Here is a 21,355-nt window from a genome sequence, read left to right on the forward strand (position 1 = left end):
TTTGCAAGCAAGTGCCGTAACCACTAAGCCATCTCTATGGCCCAAAAGTCTGGATTTCTAAAGCCCATAACATTCCCCTATGATAACTGGAACTTATTATGCACTACTCATTTTACATGTGGGTCATGACTGACCTGTGGTGGGCATGTAGGGTCATCCTATTGTTTGTTTATAGCTTTTCCTTTATCCAGTGTTACTACACCAGAACAAACACACACACACGAAACATACTGGAAATAGTTGGTTCTCTTTAATTAGCTATTGATGGTATAATAAAATAAATTTAAGTGGCACCTAATTTAAACATTTCATACGTCATGGAAGGATATCTACAACACGTTAAGCCTAACTGTCAAAATAACACCTTTGTTTTAAGGAAGGATAAATGAAGGCATGATTAAAATCATGGTTAACAATGTGGATTCCTTGGGACACTTACAGATGATTTTGTAGGTATACTGGCAGGCACAATGTTGAAAATTGATCCACCAGACTTAGAAAGAAAAATATCCACCAAAATCTCAATCTCACAACAGATCTTTTAATGACTGATTTTTTTGAACATTAAGATCGCTGTTTTAGGGAAATTTTTGCTTTGAACATTTAATTGAATGTTCATTGTATTAAATAATTTGTAGAGAACTAAGTTCTGTGTTCTGTACATATTAAAAGACCCAGAAATTATACTCCCCTCCCCCCAGCCAAAGCTCAATTTTGCAATGGTCTCAGCAGAAAATAAGTTCACAATTTAAACAGAATTCATAGCATTACAAAAAGTTTACAGAACCCCTATCATTTCATCATTTCTAACAGCAAAGATGGTCACAACAGACTCGAATGATCAGAATGTAAAAATATTTGTGCAAAACTGCATTAGTTGTTCTTACCGTCTAATAGGGGTAAAAACTAAGAAACACACAGGGACAAGAAATGAAGAAAATCTACACTGAAGGTAACTACATTAGATTTCAAACAACAGGGATCAGACTACGACTAAACACGGAAAGGAAACGTGGCACCAGGAGCAGCAGGAGCAACAAATGACCCGGCGGTTTGCCAGCTGAGGAATGCCAGGGCGGGAATATGCAAGTCCACCTCCACGGTAGCCATCCACCAGAGAATGGGGCAACTGCCGGCCGGAAATTCATTTCAATGTCTTTATTCATGGAATTTGCAGGTCATACAAAAACATTTAAGGAAGTCTCTTCTTCCCTCTCAAGGAGTGTTTCATGTGCCTCTGTCAGTCCTCAGAAGAGCTGGATCATGGATTCTCTGGATTTTCCCACACCAATCCACTTAACTAGAAAAGAAACCAGAACCAGGAAGAATAGCACCAGTCCATTTGTAACATTCAATCAAATCAGTGGACTAGCAGAGAGGTCACCCTGCTAAGCAAGTGCGGTGCCACTAAGCTAAACCTCGGCTTACTTTCAGTATTAAATTGTCTAATTTAAAAAGTAGACTCACGTGGTACATTCATACAATGGAGTTCTACTCAGCAATGAAGAAACATGAAATTGTGAAGTTTGCAGGGAGACAGATGGATCTGGAAAGGATCCTACTTGGTGAGGTAACCCAGACCCAGAAAGCCAAGTGCTGCATGTTCTCTCTCATATGTGGATCCTAGCTACAGGTGATGGGACTTCTATGCGAGAAAGAATAAAACTCAGTAGCAGAGGCCAGTAAGCTAGAAAAGGCCTATAAGGGAGGGAGGAGAGAGGTACTGTATATATGTAAGTAGAAGAACAGATCACTGGGGATGGAAAGGCCTAAGTGAGGTCAGGGGAAGAGACTGAGTAAAGGAAGACTGGGGGGGGGGCTAATCAAAATCTAAGAGGGTATGAATAAATAATATGGAAACATACATTTTTAGACAATGGCACACCCAGAAGCCATAGATTGTTACTAGAAAATTTTCAGTGCCAGGGATGGGATACCTTCTACTGAGTTGTTGGCCAGGGAGGTCCCTGATGCCCCCAAAATATTACAGGCCATCGCCAAGGCTCTTGGTTTCCCTCCAGGAATAGATGGTAAGATTCTAATGCTGAAGACTCAACATGTTTGGGCTGCAAGGTCACTGAGAAATCTTGCTAGAGCTAAGCTGAAAACCTCCTCTGTTTAGACCAGCTGACAGAAAGCTGGAAAAAGCTATACTGCATATACCTCTAAGGGAGAGAGAGAAGTCATCAATGGAGATAAACAACACTGGACAATGCAAGCCTTAATTTGGGCCAGCCTCTAATTGGACTGGAGGCCTGCACCACGAGAAGGAACACATGCCTGGTATTGAAAACCTATGGCAGGGTAGTCATGAGCCCTAGGAGAGTAACGCCTGGCCTGCTGTTGTCAGGCTAAATGCATAAATTACACACACCAAACTGCTCGGTCAGCACCTCTCTTAATGTTTATACCCACATATTAATGCTATTCTCACTTTTGGTAGGAGAAGCTTCTCTTTTCAGATGGCAATGACCTCTAGGGTGACTCAAAAGGCAACAAAGTGCTGAGAAGAAGTGACAGAGGAGTGTTCAGCACTGAAACATCTCTATCATATCTTCCAAGACTCAGGGTGCACTGCAGAAGGGGGCCGTAAAGAATGTAAGAGTCAAAGGAAGGGTGGGACTCCTTACAAAGCTATTTTCCAGACACAAAATGGCCTGTATATCCATGACTTCACAGTGCCAGGCACAAACCACACAAGACCATCATAATAGGAGAGACTGAATGAGAGGGGGAGAGCATATGACCGAGAATGGAGCTATGAAAGGGAAGGTGTGTTGGGGGGGGGGACAGGGAATTATTATGGTTTATTGTCTATAGTTATGAAAGTTGTCAATAATAAAAAATATAAATAAATAAACAATAAAAAGTAGACTTCGGCTGGAGAGATGGCTTAGCTGTTAAGGCGCTTGCCTGCAAAGCTAAAAGACCCAGGTTTGTTTCCCCAGAAGCCATGTTAGCCAGATGCACAAAGTGGCACATGTGCCTGGAGTTCATTTGCAGCGGCTGAAGGCCCTGGTATGCCCATGCTCTCTCTGCCTCTTTTTCTCTCTCAAACAAATAAATAAAAATATCCTTTTAAATATGGTCAAAAATAGTGTCAGTATTATTCAAATGTTATTACAAGGTACTCTGATTCATGTGAACTTTAGTAGGTCAATATATTTCCCGAAGCAGTACTGAGTGTCTTTGTTCTCAAAAAACCAAGTAGCACTATATATATAGCTTTGTTGGATATTTGGTATTTACTAGACAATTTATTTACATGGACTAGGAATACCCATTAATGTCAATTTGAGTATTGGAGAATGTTTCAGGTATTTTGTCAATATATGAGATCTTTCAATAATATATTTTAATGATATAAACAAGAGTATAAAACATGATCTGATCATTATCCTTTATGAAAGTTGCTTAAAAAGAAAGAATCTCAATTACTGTGCTTACAGCATATTTTATGTTTTGTGGTAAAGCAGGAAACAAATGGAAAGAATATGGTAAAACTCTTTATTGACCTAGTCATTTGAAGAACTGACATGATTTTTTAAAGATTTTATTTTATTTTTTATTTATTAGAGAAAGGGGGAAAGAGAGAGTGAGAATAGGCACACCAAGGCTCCCAGCTACTGCAAATGAACTCCAGACGCATGCACTACCATGTGCATCTGGCTTACGTGGGACCTGGAGAATCAAACCTGGGTCATATAGGCTTTGCAGACATGTGCCTTAACCACTAAACCATCTCTCTAGGCCCCCTGACATGATTTTTTAAGACACTAAAAAACTAAATTATAAGTATTATTTCTGTGTCACTTTGTTTTTCCTAAGACTCCTTGCCATACATTGGGAAAAAATTAATAAACTGAATATCCATTTCAGTTTCTATTTTAAAAATATGCATTTTGGGCACCAGAGGGGGAGGGATGGTTTAGCGATTATGGCATTTGCCTGCAAAACCAAAGGACTCAGGTTCAATTCCCCAGATCCTACATTAGCCAGATACACAAAGTGGCACATGAGTCTGGAGTTTGTTTGCAGTGGCTGGAAGTTCTGGCACACTCATTCTCTCCCCTCCCCTTCTGTCTGACCAATAAATAAAAATTTAAAAATTCATTTTTAATGACTTACGAGTATACCACGAGGTAAAAATTACAGCGTTTCCAAAACTATATTGTGTATTTTCATTTCTGGATCACTCTAGAACTACTGGCATTCAATCTTAATATAAATGCACAAAATAAGTGTCATAGTCATATTATCAATAAAAGTAATTGAAAAAAATACGTATTTTTTGGTTTTCCAAGGTAGGGTCTCACTCTAGCTCAGGCTGATCTGGAATTCACTAAGTAGTCTCAGGGTGGCCTTGAACTCATGGCGCTCCTCCTCCCTCTGCCTCCCAAGTGCTGGGATTAAAGGCGTGCGCCACCACGCCTGGCAAAAATATGTTTTAATTTCCCTTCTGAAAGGATGCACACTTAGGATCCACACAAGCCAGGCTGTCTCATTGTTTCTACTACAGTGTCACGTAGTTTCTTTACTACTGACTAGGAAAATAAAGTATCAGCCCAAGCCAGTAGAGACATAAAGAAACAGTGATCAAGTTCCTGATTCTCTAGGAAAGGCAAAACCTCTGACCAGTGGATGTGCAAAGCAGACAGCGGAGTGCCGCTGTGCAGCCACGTGCCACACAGTGCAGGAACACCCTCACACCTTCCACTAGCACCGCGTGACAATGGCCTCCACCGGGCTAGGGGAATCACGAATCATCTGTACCTCAGGGGCCTAAATTATCTGCAGAAATACTGGGTTCCATAGGTACTATTAGGAGAAATCTTTAAGGTGTTTAACAGGGGTCACTGTTAAAAAAAAAGTTGACTGGGCTGGAGAGATGGCTAAGCTGTTAAGAGCTTGCCTGTGAAGCCTAAGGACCCCGGTTCGAGGCTCGATTCCCCAGGACCCATATTAGCCAGATGCACAAGGGGGCGCATGCATCTGGAATTCATTTGCAGTGGCTGGAGACCCTGGTGCACCCAATCTCTCTATATATAACTGCCTTTCTCTCTGTGTCTGTCACTATAAAAAAAAAAAAAAAAAAAAAAAAAAGTTGACTGACCAATAACAGTAAGTAAACAGTCCCCAAATTTGGCATCAAGCTGAGAGGGTCAATAGCAATCTGGAAAACAGCAATCATGCTTGAAATGAATCATAAATACAAGTGAAACAATGTAGTATCAAGCATGTGTATATGCAAGATATGTCCCATCTACTTTTCTCATCTCTAATTTCCATCAAGGCAAACAAAAGGATAAAGGGCCAGTTAGGAAAAAAGATTTTATTAAATTTCTTTATGCCTTGGCCATCTTGTATTTATTTGATAAAGAAATTCTTTAGTCTTCTGTTTCTTTTTTGTTGTTATTTTTTTTCTTTTTCAAGGTAGGGTCTCTTGCTCTAGCCCAGGCTGACCTGGAATTCACTACATAGTCTCAGGCTGGGCTAGAACTCACAGTGATCCTCCTACCTCTGCATGCTGAGTGCTGGGATTATAGGCGTGTGGCCCTGTGTGCGGGTCTGTTTTGTTCTTCTTTAAGACAGAGGCTTACCATGTAGCCCTGGCTGGGCTTGTACTTGTAGCAATCCTCTACAAGGCACACCACCACACCTGGCTCATGCTTTATTCTTGTTTATATGTTTTGCTAATAAGATTTCCTTTTACCTGTATCCATTATTTCCTAATCTCCATTCATGAAAAAATAACTTTCTGGTGAGGGTAAAAATATAAAAGCCATATTATTAATAATCAGGAGAAATGACAAAAATGAGTATCTCTGGGTTAAAAAAAAAAAACAGACTAATACTTAAAAACAGCCAGAAGGGGTGATAGGTAATTTACTATCTTTTACTGAAAAATGAGTATATTTACTCAAGAAATAAAATTACTACTTTATATCTTCCTGAACCTTTATGGAACTCATGAGCACTCTTTGAACTACTTCCAGGACAGATAAATTAAGAGTAGAAAAAGAAAAGATAGGTCTGGAGAGATGGCTTAGCGGTTAAGGCACTTGCCTGGCGAAGCCAAAACACCAAGGCTCAATTCCCCAGTACCCATGTAAAGCCAGATGCACAGGGTGGGCATGCATCTGGCGTTAAATGGCAATGGCTAGGGCCCTGGCATGCCCATTCTCTATCCAACCCTCTCTCCCTCTCCAATAAATAAAATATAAAAACTTAAAAAAAAAAAAAGCAAAAGAAATGATAGTGTTTACCTGGAATCTGAAGTTCATCTTCAATAAAGCGAACATAATTCTGTGCATTTACAGGCAGTTCTTTAAATGTCCTTGCGTTTGATATGTCTGTGTTCCATCCTGGGAGAGTCTTGTACTGAACTTCCACTTTATTTAAGACTTCTTGGTTTGCTAAAAGTTAAGGAATATATTTGTTTATGTAGTCACTGCCTGCTGCCCACTGTTTTTATTTTTATTTTGTTTTGAGTCAAGGTCTTACTCTAGCCCAGGATAGCCTGGGACTCACTCTACAGTCCAGGCTGGCCCCAAAATCTTGACAATTCTCTGACCTCAGCCTCCCGAGTGCTGGGCTTACAGTCATGAAACACCAGGCCTGGCCCAAATGACTCTGACCAAGCACATGTTCAGTAAAATCCTGGCACCCAGAGACAATTCTGAGGAGACTGTCTAACTTCAGGGCTCCCAAGGGAAAACCCAAGGCTTTGTATGCAGTTTACTGCAGTACCATTTCTCCCTCTGCCTAATCCCGCATCCCTCACAGATGTCACTGTTCAGAGCACTATCATCTATGATCCAGTGTGTCAATCTCTAGGGCAGTCTGTGTTCTAGGGAACTTACCCCAACATAGCTAAGGCCAACACTCTATACTCTGGGAAGAAAGCTCTAAACTAGGAACCTGGCCTGTTGGCTGGTGACGAGCACCAGTGGTAGGAAGAGGATGGACAACCAGGCGTGGTGCCACGACAGCTGCTGAAGCTTTCTTGAGGTGACGGGGACACTATGCTGGTGGAGAGCTGAGCACAGAGGAGTGGCACAGAATGGCTCTTGATGACTTAGTCTTGAAAGACTAAGGCCTTTCATCAGTGTAAAGTAAACATGAAAGTCAAAGATGTCTTCCTGGCATCTGCTGGACAGAATATCATCTCCTGCTGTAGAGACAACAAGGCTTGGGACTCAACCAGACACAGCAGAGCTGCAGGGAAGGCTGTGGTCTCCACTCTGCCACATGGCAAAGCAGGACCCTGGGACTTTGGATGGACTTCGGGGATTGACACCATAGAAACTTTCAGGCCAGGAGAATGCCCCACAAGATATCTTCCCACTGGAAGATGATACAGAGGCTTTGCAGGAAAGTGTGGTCCTCCTCATCAGCACATGGGTCAAGTCCCAACATAACCTGGCCAAGGAAGCATTTGGAAGGGAAGGGACGATGTTCTATAATGCCTTGGGCAGGACTCAAAACTTTCCCATGAGCCAGTAGGAGGATCAGGGTGCCGGTCGGGGAAGCAGCAGGCAGTGAAACACAACAGATGAGGTGTCCCAGGGTGGGAGAACCTCCGTGATGCGGGCAGGGTGCGGCGACCACGCACACCCACCGCTAGGACTGTTCTGGGATGCTTAGAAAGTGACGACCTTGACCACGCAGGTCTGTAGAGACTGCTGTGGGTGGTGGAGGAAGGAGGAATCAAGAGACACAGAGGAGTTTCCACTGCCAAGCAGGATGGCAACTCTTTCCAGACAGTGGGAAAACAGGCAGAACAAAGCTTTCCTGAGAGTAAGAAAATTTACAAGCAAGTCCAGAAGCCACTCAATTCTTTGCCTCATGATTATTTCCTAACCACAGACAGGCTGGCATAAAACAGCTGCTCTATGAACCCAAGGAGGCAGATAGCAGATTTCCAAGATGCACAATCAGCTAGAATCAGCAAGGTCCAGCCCGAGAGGACAACAGGGCTGGGAGCCCCGCGGTGTCTGCTGGGATGGTGCCTTGCGCTTCACATGGACTCTTGCTTCTGCTTTCCTGCTAGAACAGCCTGCTAGGAGAGTCTCGTGTAAGCTTCCACAGGAAAGACACTCACCAGAAACCTGCAAGAGCTATTCCAAGACAAGGGCCAGCCTCAGGATAGTTCTAGCAGCCCAAGAACACTGTGGTGTGATGCTGTGAATTCTGTCTGGAAGACCAGCACTGCCCTGCTACCAAGGAGGAGGCTCACATGCCAATGTCCCTCACCCAGGAACTGCCCTTCAACAGAAAGAACCATTTCACCAGCGAGCATCTCTCACAGGCCAGTTGCTGGAAGAGAATGTTCTGCATACTGGCCGCAACTTGGGACAACTTGATAGGACCACCCTAGCTCCGTGGCTCCTCTTGGGATCCGCTGCACTGCTCGTAAATAATCCCTCTACTCTCTTCACAAGCAGTGTCTCACCACTTTTTTGATGAAAAGAATTTGCTGTACTGACATAGCAGACCTTGCCACATGGCATCGTATTTGATTAGACTACTCTCTTTGGCACTGGAGCTTATATCATAACTCTTCTAATAGCTCAGAAGTAGCCTTAGGAACTAGGATATAATATATATTGAAAACTAATTTTCTAAGTGAACAGTATCCTGCCATATCAATGACATTCTTTTCTGTAAGCGAAGTGGAAAAATAATGTTGAGAAAGACTGTAAGTTCATAGAAAATAACCTAAGAGCTGTACGGCTACCAGCCTACCAGGTTTCAGGAAGGCTATCAGCACTCCTCAAGTGTCGTATGTTCCGTCCTGATGATGCCTAAACTGAAAACTAGTATCTGTTTCTAGACGCTGATAACTCATAGAAATCCTAATGCTGCAACTAAAGACATGCTTCAAAAGCCATACTGCATCAAGTAGGACTTCTTCTTACACCCATAAACTTTACACAAGAATAGAGGTCGGAGGTAATCACACAAGAGGCTTGAGGGACAGAGTAGGTCACTGTACTGAGAGAGAACATACCACAAAGGTCTTTTCTCTTACCCTGCTGACTGTGCCAAAGCAAAAGAAGAACCCCACCATGGAAAATCCTTCCTTTCTCCCTTTTCCCTTTCTTTTTCTGCTTGGTTTTATTTTGGTGTTGTTACACAGGGTTCTTGTCCAGACTGGCCTTGAAATTCTTGAAAGCCAGCCTCCTTCCTTAGGTTCCTGAGTAGCTGGGATGATAGGCAGGTAACACTTGGCTTGCATACAAATTATTACTAAAACAGGGAAGATGAGACTCTGGAGTAGCAGAGTTTCTTGAGTTCCAGTATACACTTGTGACCCCAACGCCCAAGCAAAGAGCAGTTACAAGCTAAGCTCTAAGAATATGTGACCATATCTGCAGTATTAACAAAGTGAAAATCAAGCCTGTGGAAACCATGTGATTCATAATTAAATAACAGCTATTATTATGCATATGTAGTAATATTATTAATACTATGAAACTCTTAAGACACGGTCTAAAATAAAGAGTACCTGGGAAATGAGGTATGATTTCACCATCTAATTTGTAAGCAACTCCAACTTTGATTTCTGTAAACATGTCCAAAATGTCCAGCTTGGTAAGGGCCAATCTAGTTTTGGAAGAAAAGGAAAGCAATGGTGAATCATCACACGTGACATCTAATCTGACTGAAGCAGAAACAAGGGAAAATTCATGCAAAGCTCCAAGTTCCAGAGCAGTTCTGAAAACTGGCCAGGGTTATACTTCTAAGCATGCCACATAAAACACTATGCTGATGTATGCACTTCATCCTTTTACTTTACAACAGGTGTTCCCTGGGGGTTCCACACCTGCTCAGCTTTCTTAAGAGGGAGAGTAATGCTGACATGTGGCGTTAAGGATGCTGTGTGGCCATAGGACACAGCAGAACTCACTGGTCCACGTGATCACAAGGTTAAGTACATTTACACACATGCTGCTACCCCCAGTCCTTCACTTTGGCTACCACCACCTCCACCCTTCTGGTCAGAAATTGATAGTAAGGGAACCACATCAAGGACCTCCTCATGACACACCAAAATTTCTCGAAAAACTGATTTGATAACAGGCTTTTAAGGGAAAATCTGTGTAAATTAGACAAAACACTAGGATTGGGATTCTGGTCCACAAATACATTTTTAAAATCCTTTATTCTATTACTTTCTACAACCTTAGCCTAATTAATACAGACTTGAGCACTTTTAATTACATATTTATGTGTAAATGCTACTTTTACTATTTTCAGTGAGCAATAGTATGTTACATGTTCTCACAATACTTCTTAATTCATTCCATTACATCCCTTTGATGTAGCGAGCACCATTGGCTCAATTTTAATTTCTTTCAGCCCTTTTTGAACCTAGCCTACATCCTACATTTGATCTTAGCCAAAAGCCTGAGAAGTCCCACGTGCAGTATGTACACCAGACTGCATGGCTGAGGCCAGCTTCGGTGTCACCCTTCCTCCTTCACAACCACCAAGACCAGTGTCAAGAATCCAATAGGAAGGGAACAGGAGGGTCAGCTCAACTGTTAAGAGGTCAGAGCAGACAGATGCGCATGCCCAGCCACCTGAGCACACTGCACAAGCTGAGACCTGGATCCCGGAAGTGGATTCAGCACACGCACTAAGTCACTGGGCTCTCCGGCTCCCTTCTGGACCCGCACATCGTGTCTACTCTATCTAGCCATCCTCCCTCCTCCCACCCTTGTGCCTACCTACAGATCTTGCATACAGATCATGTGAGACTGCCACTGACTCCTTCGTACAACCTTGGAAATCCAGAATTAACTTGGGTCCTTCCTCCTGCATACCCTAGTTCTTCTTCTTGGTCTACTTCTAAATGGAACTATAATTTCAATTTGGAGGCAAAAGAGTTAAGTTTTTATACTAGGGTACTACTCCCAAGCTTACTTTCCACAAAATTAAACCTAAGATCATCAACTATCCTAAGATTTTTCTGAAGTAAATGTTTATGAAGAATACTCACGCAGTAAATCCATTGATCATGTGAGCATATTTGAGTAAAACAAGGTCCAACCAACCACACCTTCTTTTTCTTCCAGTAGTTACACCAAATTCGCTACCCCTTGTCTGTAATAATTCTCCAATTTCCTAGATAACAGAAAACAGAACTCTTAAAATACCAATCTAGTAGAATTATATTAGAGATTACATAATCATCCAAAACATTTTCTGGTAAATATTATTCATAAAATAATTAAGATGATACAGAATTCCACAGAAATGATGGATTATATTGGAGGGAAGTATAATTTGTAATACATCCAGTTTGAGTTTGATTTTTTTTTTTTATTGTTTCTTACGGTAGGGTCTTCCTGTAGCCCAAGCTGCCTGGAATTCACTATGTAGTCTCAAAGGCTGGCCTCAAACTCACAATAATCTTCCTCCTACCTCTGCCTCTCCAGTACTGGGATTAAAGGTGTGCACCACCACAAATGGCAGTAATTTATTTTTTTTAATCATTTTAACACATTTTTTTACAATGTTATATAAATCATGTGTATCCAGGCATGGTGGCACACGCCTTTAATCCCAGCACTCAGGAAGCATATGAGATAGGATTGCTGGGAGTTGAAGGCCACCCTGAGACGCCATAGTGAATTCCAGGTCAGCCTGGGCTACAGTACAACACTACCCCCCACCAAAAAATAAATAAATAAATAAGTCATGTGTAGACTGACAGATATTTTTAAATGTCCCCTCAAAGGCTCACGCAGCCAGGCGTGGTGGCGCACGCCTTTAACCCCAGCTCTTGAGAGGCAGAGGTAGCGGAATGCTGTGTGTTAGAGGCCAGTCTTTGAGACTACATGGTGAATTCCAGGCCATCTTGGGATAAAGCGAGACCCTACCTCAAGAAAAAACAAGAAATGAACAAACAAACAGAAAGGCTCACGTGTCAAAGGCTTGGCTCACAGATGCCAACACTACCGAGAGGGCTAACTTCCCAGTGGAGAACCCCGTCCATGAGGCTAGAGCTGAACAGGCGGTTGCGAGGTGGGGTATTAGAAGAGGTAAATTCCTGGGGGTGTGCCTCGGAAAGGTACATCTGGTCCCTGAACCCTACCTTTCACTCACTTGCTGCTTCCTAGCTGCCATGAAGAAAGCAGCTTCCCTCCACCATGCCCTTCTGTCTAAGGTCGTCTGACCACAGACCCAGAAACATGCAGCCAAGCATTCATGTACTCGAACTAGGAGTCAAAAGCTTTTTCATGTTATTTTCACAGCAATGGAAAAGTAGACTGGCAAACAAGTCACTAGCAATTATTTACCAGAACAGATGAACCTAGCCAATTGTGCCAAAGATTGAGCATCTTCCTGAAAATTGTAAGGCAAACACATCTCATGATTGTTGCAAATAAAGTGAAAGACACAGGTGACAATTCATTAGGGGAAGAAAAAGGCATGAGCTTTTCTTTCCATACTTTCAAAATCGTATTTACTGAGAAATTGGCTTACATTGTCTTGCTCTGTAGGAAAGGCACCAATACCAACTCTAGTGGTATATGCTTTCACAACTCCATACACTTCTCCAACATTTTGAGGGGGCATACCCAAACCCGTACAAACACCTCCAACAGTACAGTTTGAAGAGGTTACAAAAGGGTAAGTCCCTGAAAACAAAAACAAAAACTAAGATAAGCACATGTACATAACAGAACAGAATTCTCTGACAGGCCAGACCATAACTGTCACTGCCCTCTCAACAAAGCCTCAATGTTCTAGTCATGACTCTCCTTGTAATGAGATACGTAAGTGGTTAAAGCTTTAACTGAAGTTTCCCCTAGAGGATCCAGGGTGCATATACCTGCTGACTCAGCTCTGTAGTAGGCATACTTTAAGAGTCATGGAAGAATTTCATGCAGAAACCCATCCACATATTTTAACTGATTCCTGCTAATTTCAAATGAGTGACTCCTTGAAACATATATATTTAAGATTCAGCAGTACCCTGGAGTGACAGAAATACACAAAGAATTTTGTGGTATTCAACAATTCCTCAGCTTTAGATCTCTATCTAGGGAGTAACCCCCAAATTCCAAGAGAGATTAAGAGTAGTGTACTTTTTCCCTCTTTACACTTCACTATTCACTGTGCTATTTAGACACTCTGCTTTCTTTCCAGACTGCAAAGGCACATTATGGTATCAAGAATATGTATTCACTATAGAGAAATACACTCTCTATAGTTTACTTGGAGTCAAACAGCATTATCCTAAGAGTATTTTTAGGTACACACACCTACAAACGCATGGAGCAGTAGTTTAGAGAAGTTAACGTGAAAGTGTTAGCCTTGTGAGGATAGAAGAGATGCTGTAAATCCACCAGAAAGTCTGATGCCCTGGAAGAGTGAGTTCGGGTAAACAAGCTTTCCTAGACCTTAGGATATGCATGTTTAATCATAATGTGTATCATTTTAAAGATCTGAATTAAAGATTAAGAATCTCCCATAGAATTCATCTTATATTTTACAGTTCCAAGGAAATGAGGCAATGAATCAAATCATGAATTAACTAAATGAAATTTATAATTTACAGAACCTCAAGCTGAATCTAAATGATTTCATTTTCTAGTGAAATACAAAATTTAACACACATACAATGTTTGCCACAATATTCCTTTTAAAACTCTTGGGATAACATGATAATCTTCTATCATTTCTAAATACATAAGCTTAAAAGCAATATTGACAAATCCTTAGTGCTACCATTAACTATTCATACCTTAAGTACTATAGGCTCAGTTACGCTCCCTATGAATCATATCTTACTTACCAAAATCAATATCTAATAATGCTGCATTTGCACCTTCTACCAAGATTTTCTTTGGTGGTCCATGTAGGGCCTCATATAGGAAATAAACTCCATCTCTCACCATTGGTTTAATCCTTTCCATATAACCCTATACGAAGACAAAAATCAGTTCCCGTGTATACTAATGCATTTCCAATAACCAGTGTCAATTACAAACTGCCTAATTTCCTACAGTGAAAACTGACAAAGGCAAAGTGGACAGGGGCTGGAGATGGCGCTCATCGGGCTATCATGTATGGATTAGTTCTGGTCTCTCTGGTGCTGATTCTCCAGGACCAGAAAAGAGAACAATAGAGAAACCAAAGGGATACAGCTCAAGGACAGAGTCTTCACCTAGCATGTGTGAGACCCTGCATTTGATCATCAGCAACAGCAACACAAACACACACACACATACACACACACACATACACACACACACACACACTTTAAAGGCTCTATATTAACTCCAATGCAAAACACTTTATAAACAAGCACCTTTGGAAAAGTACATTTACAATCCATGTAGTCAACAATTTTTAAATTTGCATTGGAATGATTACCAAAATGTCAATAAGAGCCACAAATTAAACTGACAAGCATGCAAATATTAGTGATTGACTGTTATTGTTCTTTTATACTGAAAAGTATCTCCATAGTATTTATTACTCGTTGGTAATGTTGATACTATATTCCACATGAGCATTATAAGATACTCTCAAAACACGAAGTGCTGGTGAATCTGTTTAACTTTAGAATCTACGGAACACTGAACATAAAAAAGAGCTTCCCTCATAAGTGGTCACACAGCTGCACTAAAACCTCCTTCCAACTACAAAAAGGAGGAATGGGCACCCAGAATCTACTCATAGACCCATCTGAGTGTATTGTCATCACTAAGGAAATTCTGGCCCCTCCTTCTTGCCAACCTTGAAACTCTTGCCACTTATTTCAGTTCTTTCTGTACAGTTAAAATAACCATTCTATTCATTGCATCCCTTCCTCTGTAAAATCCGGGTTTGAGAACTTACACAGTTTTATTATTACGAAGTACTATACATTTACAAGGAGCGTTTGTAAAATGGAACATAAATGTTTCCAAGTTTCTTAATACAGAATGAAAAGAAGGTGGGAGTCTATTCTAAGTAAAAATGAAGTTAATAAAGCACAAACTTTTCAACTATTACTTGGAGATCTTTTATATTTTGCAAATCAGGGAATATGCTCTACAACTATTCCAGAATGATGTGTGGTATATAGATTTCTATTCGATTCTGGAAGTGATATTGAAGCATCAGCAAAGTAATTCTCAGACCTAGCCTAAACTTCACCAATAACTGTGAAGCCTATTCTACTAACTTAGGTACCAAACAGTTGCCAATGGTGAGCCTCATCCATGGGGCCAATGAAGTCATTTGTCCCAGGAATGCTAAGAAACAAGCCCTGTGGGCTATGAACATTAAATGAGCTGAATAAGCTTGAACATTGCCCTGTATCTGTTATGCCTTTGCTATGCCTCAGCTGCATGAGCAGTTTCCATACAGTACAAATCTGGGCTTCTTCCTGCTCAGAATTATCCAACAACTGTTCATTACCTCTGGAATAAAAGCAAATTCTCTAAAGTGCATATTAATCCCAACACACCACGCTGACATTTAGATCTTTCATTCATTCCAGTTTTGTGTAAGAAATAATAAGAGGGCTGGAGAGATGGCTGAGTGGTTAAGGTGCATGCCTGCAAAGCCTAAGGACTCAGGTTTGACTCTCCAGGTCGCACATAAGCCAGATGCACAGCAGTGCAAGTGCACAAGGGGCACACACCATCTGGAGCTCAACGGCAGTGGCTCGAGGCCCTGGGCTCTAATCTCTCTCTCATTCTCACATTGAAAAGAAAAAGCAGTCTGTTAGCCTTGCCTTAAAAAGGAAACAAGAGAGAAATGGTGAAAGAAATGTACTAGCACATGTTTGTGATTTCACACAGTATAGCCAACAAGTGTTACAAATCACATTAAAGCGAGGTGTGCTAGCTCACCACTTTAATCCTAGCACTTGGGAGGCTGAAGTAGGAGAACCATTCAGTTTGAAGTCAGCCTAGGGCTACAGAGTGAGTTCCAGGTCAGCCTGGGATAGAGTGAGATCCTACCTAGGGAAAAAAAAAAAGAAAAGAAGAAAAAGCATATTAAAAAGCTCAAAAGGAGCCAGGCGTGATGATGCACGCCTTTAATCCCAGCACTGGGGAGGCAGAGGTAGGAGGAGCATTGCCATGAGTTCGAGGCCACCTTGAGACTACATAGTTAGTTCCAGGTCAGCCTGGGCCAGAGTGAGACCCTACCTCGAAAAAACAAAAACAAAACAAAAAAAGCTCAGAAGTGCTGGGGAGATGGCTCAGTGATTAAAGATGCTTGCCTGCAAAGCCTCAGTACCCACATGAATAAATAAAGCCAGATACCAAAAGTGGTGCAAGCATCTGACATTCGGTTATAGTATCTGGAGACCCTGGCACATGAACACACACAAACATATTTTTTAAAAAGGGCTCAGAAAATATTACCTTGAGTTTTTGTAATTCACCTTCAATGTCTATTTCCAAAGTAGGGTATATAGATTTGTACTGGTTAGCTAGAACTTTGAACCTGAGAAATATAGACAGATAATGGCATTAGCCCTCTTTAAAATAGCATCATTCAAACAGTATCATTCCATTAAAATAACTTCTGTAGACTGTAAGTGGTCTTAATAGCAAAACAGTTGTGAAACTGAAGTTACTTTTGATAATTAAAATTCAATAAGGAAGATTAGCCATGTAAATAAATAATAAACTGAAGTGTTTTTTCAAAGTTTGAGGTTAAATATAATCAAGGTAATATATGTATTGAAGAAAAAATGAATAGGATGATTAAGATCTATTTACTCAAAAGACTTCAACTGTATTATTTTATTTAAAACCTCTAAAGGACGGTCTACACCAAAGCTTGTGAAAGAAAGACACAGAAGCTGACATGAGCTGCTGTCTAGGATTTCTCAGTGGAGTGGCCTGTCAGTGCAAACAAATGACCTCCAGGTTTCCCATGGTGATTTCTCCACTGACTATGTGCTGATGTAGCATTTCTAACTGTCAAGGTTTATTTGAATAATTAATTCACCAGGACCCAAGAGGCTAATTATTTCTGGGTAGGATGACATAATGGAGTCTCCAACTCTGAAAAACCAAAGCTCAGACCCTAGGACATGGTGAACACACTCAAGTCCTGCTAGACTACAAACATCTTATTTCGCAGCAAACCACTCCATTCTCCAATCCTCCACAACTCTGGCCTTGTCATTTTATCACCATCACGCTATTTTTCATGGAATAAATCTGAATTAAGAGTGCAAAAATGTGGGCTGGAGAGATGGCTTAGCGGTTAAGCGCTTGCCTGTGAAGCCTAAGGACCCCGGTTCGAGGCTCGGTTCCCCAGGTCCCACGTTAGCCAGATGCACAAGGGGGCGCATGTGTCTGGAGTTCGTTTGCAGAGGCTGGAAGCCCTGGCACGCCCATTCTCTCTCTTCCTCTATCTGTCTTTCTCTCTGTGTCTGCCGCTCTCAAATAAATAAAAATTTTAAAAAAAAAAAAAGTGCAAAAATGTAACTTTAGTATTATCAAATAATAGTTTAAAAACCGCCACCACTAACTAGAATTTCACTATTTTGCACTCTGCAGATAAAAATCCTACGTGTTCTTTCAATTTTAGAAGAAGGTTGTTACCTCTCAGAGAAGCCATCAAAGTCAGAAACAAGATCACACATGCGAAGTCCACTCCGAGCAGCTTTGGAGGAGTAAACCGGACCAATGCCTTTTTTTGTGGTACCCAAACTTAAAAACAAACCAACACAAGTTTCTGGTTACATAAGAAAGATGGAGGACTTGTGGTCAGGTCATGACAAAGAAGGAAGTTACATGTAACTCTCTCCGACTTATGCCACTTCCTGCAAGCTTACTGTCACGATCTTACTCATTTTCCCTGAACACTAAATTAAGATATTCTAAATATATTCTTTAAACTTCTGGCCTAGAATTTATACATAAGGATGGATGCTGATGTACTTAAACTGTACAAAAATTTAAAAGATAAGTATCATACTTTTTCCCTGCTTGTTCTTGTCTCTGCTGCTCCTGGATACCATCAGCTGCTTGATGAAAATCAAATACTGAGGGAAAGAAAACACAGTTGTTTAAACAAAGATAACACACAGAAAACATACTGCACTTCAATATTACAATTATCAATCCTTCAGCCTCATTTTATTGCAACAAATTATACAAAATTCTTAAAAGTGATCACGGTAGGAGTAAAGGTTATAATAATGCCAACTGGCACGTTAAGATGAAAATGGGCCTGAATGTTCCAATTTATTGCAGTCTACACAATTTCAAAAGTGAGTAATTAAAAGGCTAATTTTGGTGGGGTGTGTTTGCTCACACCTGTGATCCCAGCACTCACAAGACTGACTCAGGAGAAACCTCCAGTACTCTAAGAGCAGCCTAGGCTGGAAAGTGAGTTCTAGATCAGCCTGGAATACAGAATGCCTGTTACATGATGCCAAAAAAAGAAAAAAAATTTTTGGAATAGCCCATCTTAAAATTTCATAAAGCTCAATTTATAAAGATTATATATTTTTTTCTTCAAATTCTGGACTCCACAGGTTCAGAGACACTTTGACACTCCCATATAAAGGCAGACACAAAAAGTGGTACATGCATCTGCATGTCTGTAGTGGCCAGAGGCTCTCGTGTGCATGCAGTTTTGCACTATAACTAACATTGAAAGAATACTCCACATCAGCAGAATGAATGTGTGGGGAAACATTAACCCAAACAATCTGTAAGTTATTTTAAGTTGAACAGAAATGAACATGTCATCTGTGAAATGCAAAGTAATGCTACAGTTTTAGAAAAGAAACATCAAAGGTCAACAGTCTAACCTTGTGAAGAGGCTACAGAGTAAATTAAAACTAAAGAAAGTGCCAGATGTGGTGGCGACACCTTTAATCTCAGCACTCAGGAGGCAGAGGTAGGTGGATCTCTGTGAGTTTGAGGCCACCCTAAGACTACATAGTGAATTCCAGGTCAGCCTGAGCTAGAATGAGAGCCTATCTCAAATAAAATAAATAAATAAATAAATGGCTAGAGAGATGACTTAACAATTAAGGCGCTTGTTTGCAAGCCTCAAGGCCTAGGTTCAATTCCCTTCTGTCTCCTCTCTCTCCTTGCAAATTTTAATAAATAAATTAAAATGTTTTTAAAAAGAGAGAAAACAAATAACTGATACCAGGAAGGAAAGATGCCTATCACTGAAGATGCCACAAAAACTCAAGGATAAAATATATACTCTTTAAAGAAAAAAAAAAAAATACAGAAGGCACTAAACCAAAGAACTTCAGACTAGTATCTCTCAGGGTGAAAAACCTATATATACCTTGAGTTGGAAAGAGAGTTCAGCTGACTAAGTGCTTGCCCTGCAAACATGAGAACCTGAGTTCAATCCTCAGTATCCACATGAAAAACTCAAAACAGACCTGGGGAGATGGCTTGCCTGCAAAGCCTAAAGACCCAAGTTCAATTCTAATACCCACGTAAAGCCAGATGCACAAGGTGGCACATGCATTAGGAGCTTATTTGCAGTGGCTAGAATCCCTGGCATGCCCATTCTCTCTTTCTAATTGCCTGCACACCTCTCTCTCTCTCTCTCTCTCTCTTTCTCTCTCTCTTTTTCTAATTGCCTGCACCTCCCCCCCTCTCTCTTTCTAATTGCCTACACCTCCCCCTCTCTCTCTCTTTCTAATTGCCTGCACCTCCCTCTCTCTCTCTCTCTCTCTCTCTCTCCCTCCCTCCCTCCCTCTCTCTCTCTCTCTCTCTCTCTCTCTCTCTCTCTCTCTATATATATATATATATATATATATATGTAAATAAAATATTTTTTAAAATATAAATCATGGGCTGGAGAGATGGCTTAGCAGTTAAGTGCTTGCCTGTGAAGCCTAAGGACCCCGGTTCAAGGCTTGATTCCCCAGGACCCATGTTAGCCAGATGCACAAGGGGCGCACACATCTGGAGTTCATTTGCAGTGGCTGGAGGCCCTGGCGCGCCCATTCTCTCTCTCTCTCTCTCTGTGCCTTTTTCTCTCTCTGTCGCTCTCAAATAAATAAATTTAAAAATATATATATATATATATATATAAATCATTTAAAAAATTACACATTGTGGAAGTTTGAATGGATGCCCCTCAATATATTTAGGATTTTATTAAAAGTTGTAATTGAGATCTGCAACCACCTGGCTGGAGGAGGTATCATTGCGAGGACACTAGGATCCAGTCCTAAGGTGTGTGGGGGTGGGGGTGGGGGAGGTGGATTTGGAATTCCAGCCTAAAGTGCCTAAGCTCTGCCTGGAGTTCCTAAGTGTGCTTGTTTGTCGTACTGCTTTCCTCTCTCTGCTTACACCTGTGAAAGCTGGCCAGCTTCTTTTGCCTTTATGGAATTTTCTCTGGATCTGTAAGCTTCAAATAAATCCCTTCTTCCTCCCATAAAGTATATCTGGTCTGGAAACTCATCCCAACAACATAAGGCTGTCTACTACATACATATATCTTTTTTTCTTTTTTCTTTTTGGTTTTTCAAGGTAGGGTCTCACTCTAGCCCAGGCTGACCTGGAATTCACTATGGAGTCTCAGGGTGGCCTCGAACTCACGGCAATCCTCCTACCTCTGCCTCCCGAGTACTGGGATTAAAGGCGTGCACTACCACGCCTGGCTTTACTACACATATCTTGACCATGTTGTGTAGGGAAAGCACATGAGTTCATTGCTGGGTATATGTTTTTAAATATGCCATCAAACAAATATAACTGTTTGCCCCAGGATCATAAGCTGGCATCACATGTTACGACATCATTGTACTGATGGGACAAACACTTGTCAGGACACCCAATCAAGGAATAATAGTATGTAAAGTAGCTAAATAATATCCTGTACTCAGCCATGCCAACTGCATGCTTGGACAATAATCCTTTAATGCAAAATGCACATGATAAGGTGGAAGCATCTGCATGAAGGGGGTGGAGAGCTTCTGAGAATACAAGGTACTCTGCATGTTGTAGCTAGTCACACTAAGAGTTAACAAAAACGCTTGAGTACTGAATAAAGCTAAATAATCCACTTGTAAAAACATTTACATATTATTAATATAAAAATATTTCACAATGGTAAAACAAAATTGTTCTTCAGATTACAGAAGAAGCTCATGACAAAAAATGTAATAAAGAAAATTTCTCACATGAAAATTAGATTTTTTTTTTTTTTTACCAATATAGGTCACTTCAAACAAGCTGTCTTACTGGGTTACCAAAATGATGCATAGGATTCAAATCTCTGGCTGTTAGAAAGTATCACTGCTAGGGATTTCCATACCTGGTTGAGAAACAACTGACAAATTGGCCTTTTAGACAGAGGTCAACACTAAAACTTTTGCAGCTACTGCCGTGGAATA

At 41.0% G+C, this 21,355-nt stretch overlaps 1 protein-coding gene and 1 non-coding gene across 2 annotated transcripts in view; both read right to left on the reverse strand.

Annotated features, from left to right (window-relative positions):
* Positions 1 to 228: 228 nt before the first annotated feature.
* The window catches only part of Adss2 (adenylosuccinate synthase 2), a 49,782-nt gene continuing 28,655 nt past the window's right edge, over positions 229 to 21,355 (reverse strand). Inside the window, exons 5-13 of the mRNA XM_045141558.1 lie at positions 17,953 to 18,019; positions 17,577 to 17,684; positions 16,383 to 16,464; positions 13,814 to 13,940; positions 12,499 to 12,653; positions 11,009 to 11,133; positions 9,512 to 9,609; positions 6,267 to 6,416; positions 229 to 1,300 (exon numbers count right to left, since the gene is read on the reverse strand). Of these exons, the coding sequence (XP_044997493.1) occupies positions 1,248 to 1,300; positions 6,267 to 6,416; positions 9,512 to 9,609; positions 11,009 to 11,133; positions 12,499 to 12,653; positions 13,814 to 13,940; positions 16,383 to 16,464; positions 17,577 to 17,684; positions 17,953 to 18,019 (965 nt within the window). The 3' untranslated portion in view covers positions 229 to 1,247. The remainder of the gene's footprint in view (positions 1,301 to 6,266; positions 6,417 to 9,511; positions 9,610 to 11,008; positions 11,134 to 12,498; positions 12,654 to 13,813; positions 13,941 to 16,382; positions 16,465 to 17,576; positions 17,685 to 17,952; positions 18,020 to 21,355) is intronic.
* On the reverse strand, positions 10,366 to 10,539 carry LOC123457860. Its single transcript, XR_006635220.1, has one exon. It is a non-coding gene; the product is annotated as a small nucleolar RNA SNORA61 (small nucleolar RNA).

Source organism: Jaculus jaculus, chromosome 1, assembly GCF_020740685.1.
Source record: "Jaculus jaculus isolate mJacJac1 chromosome 1, mJacJac1.mat.Y.cur, whole genome shotgun sequence".
Classification (NCBI taxonomy): domain Eukaryota; kingdom Metazoa; phylum Chordata; class Mammalia; order Rodentia; family Dipodidae; genus Jaculus; species Jaculus jaculus.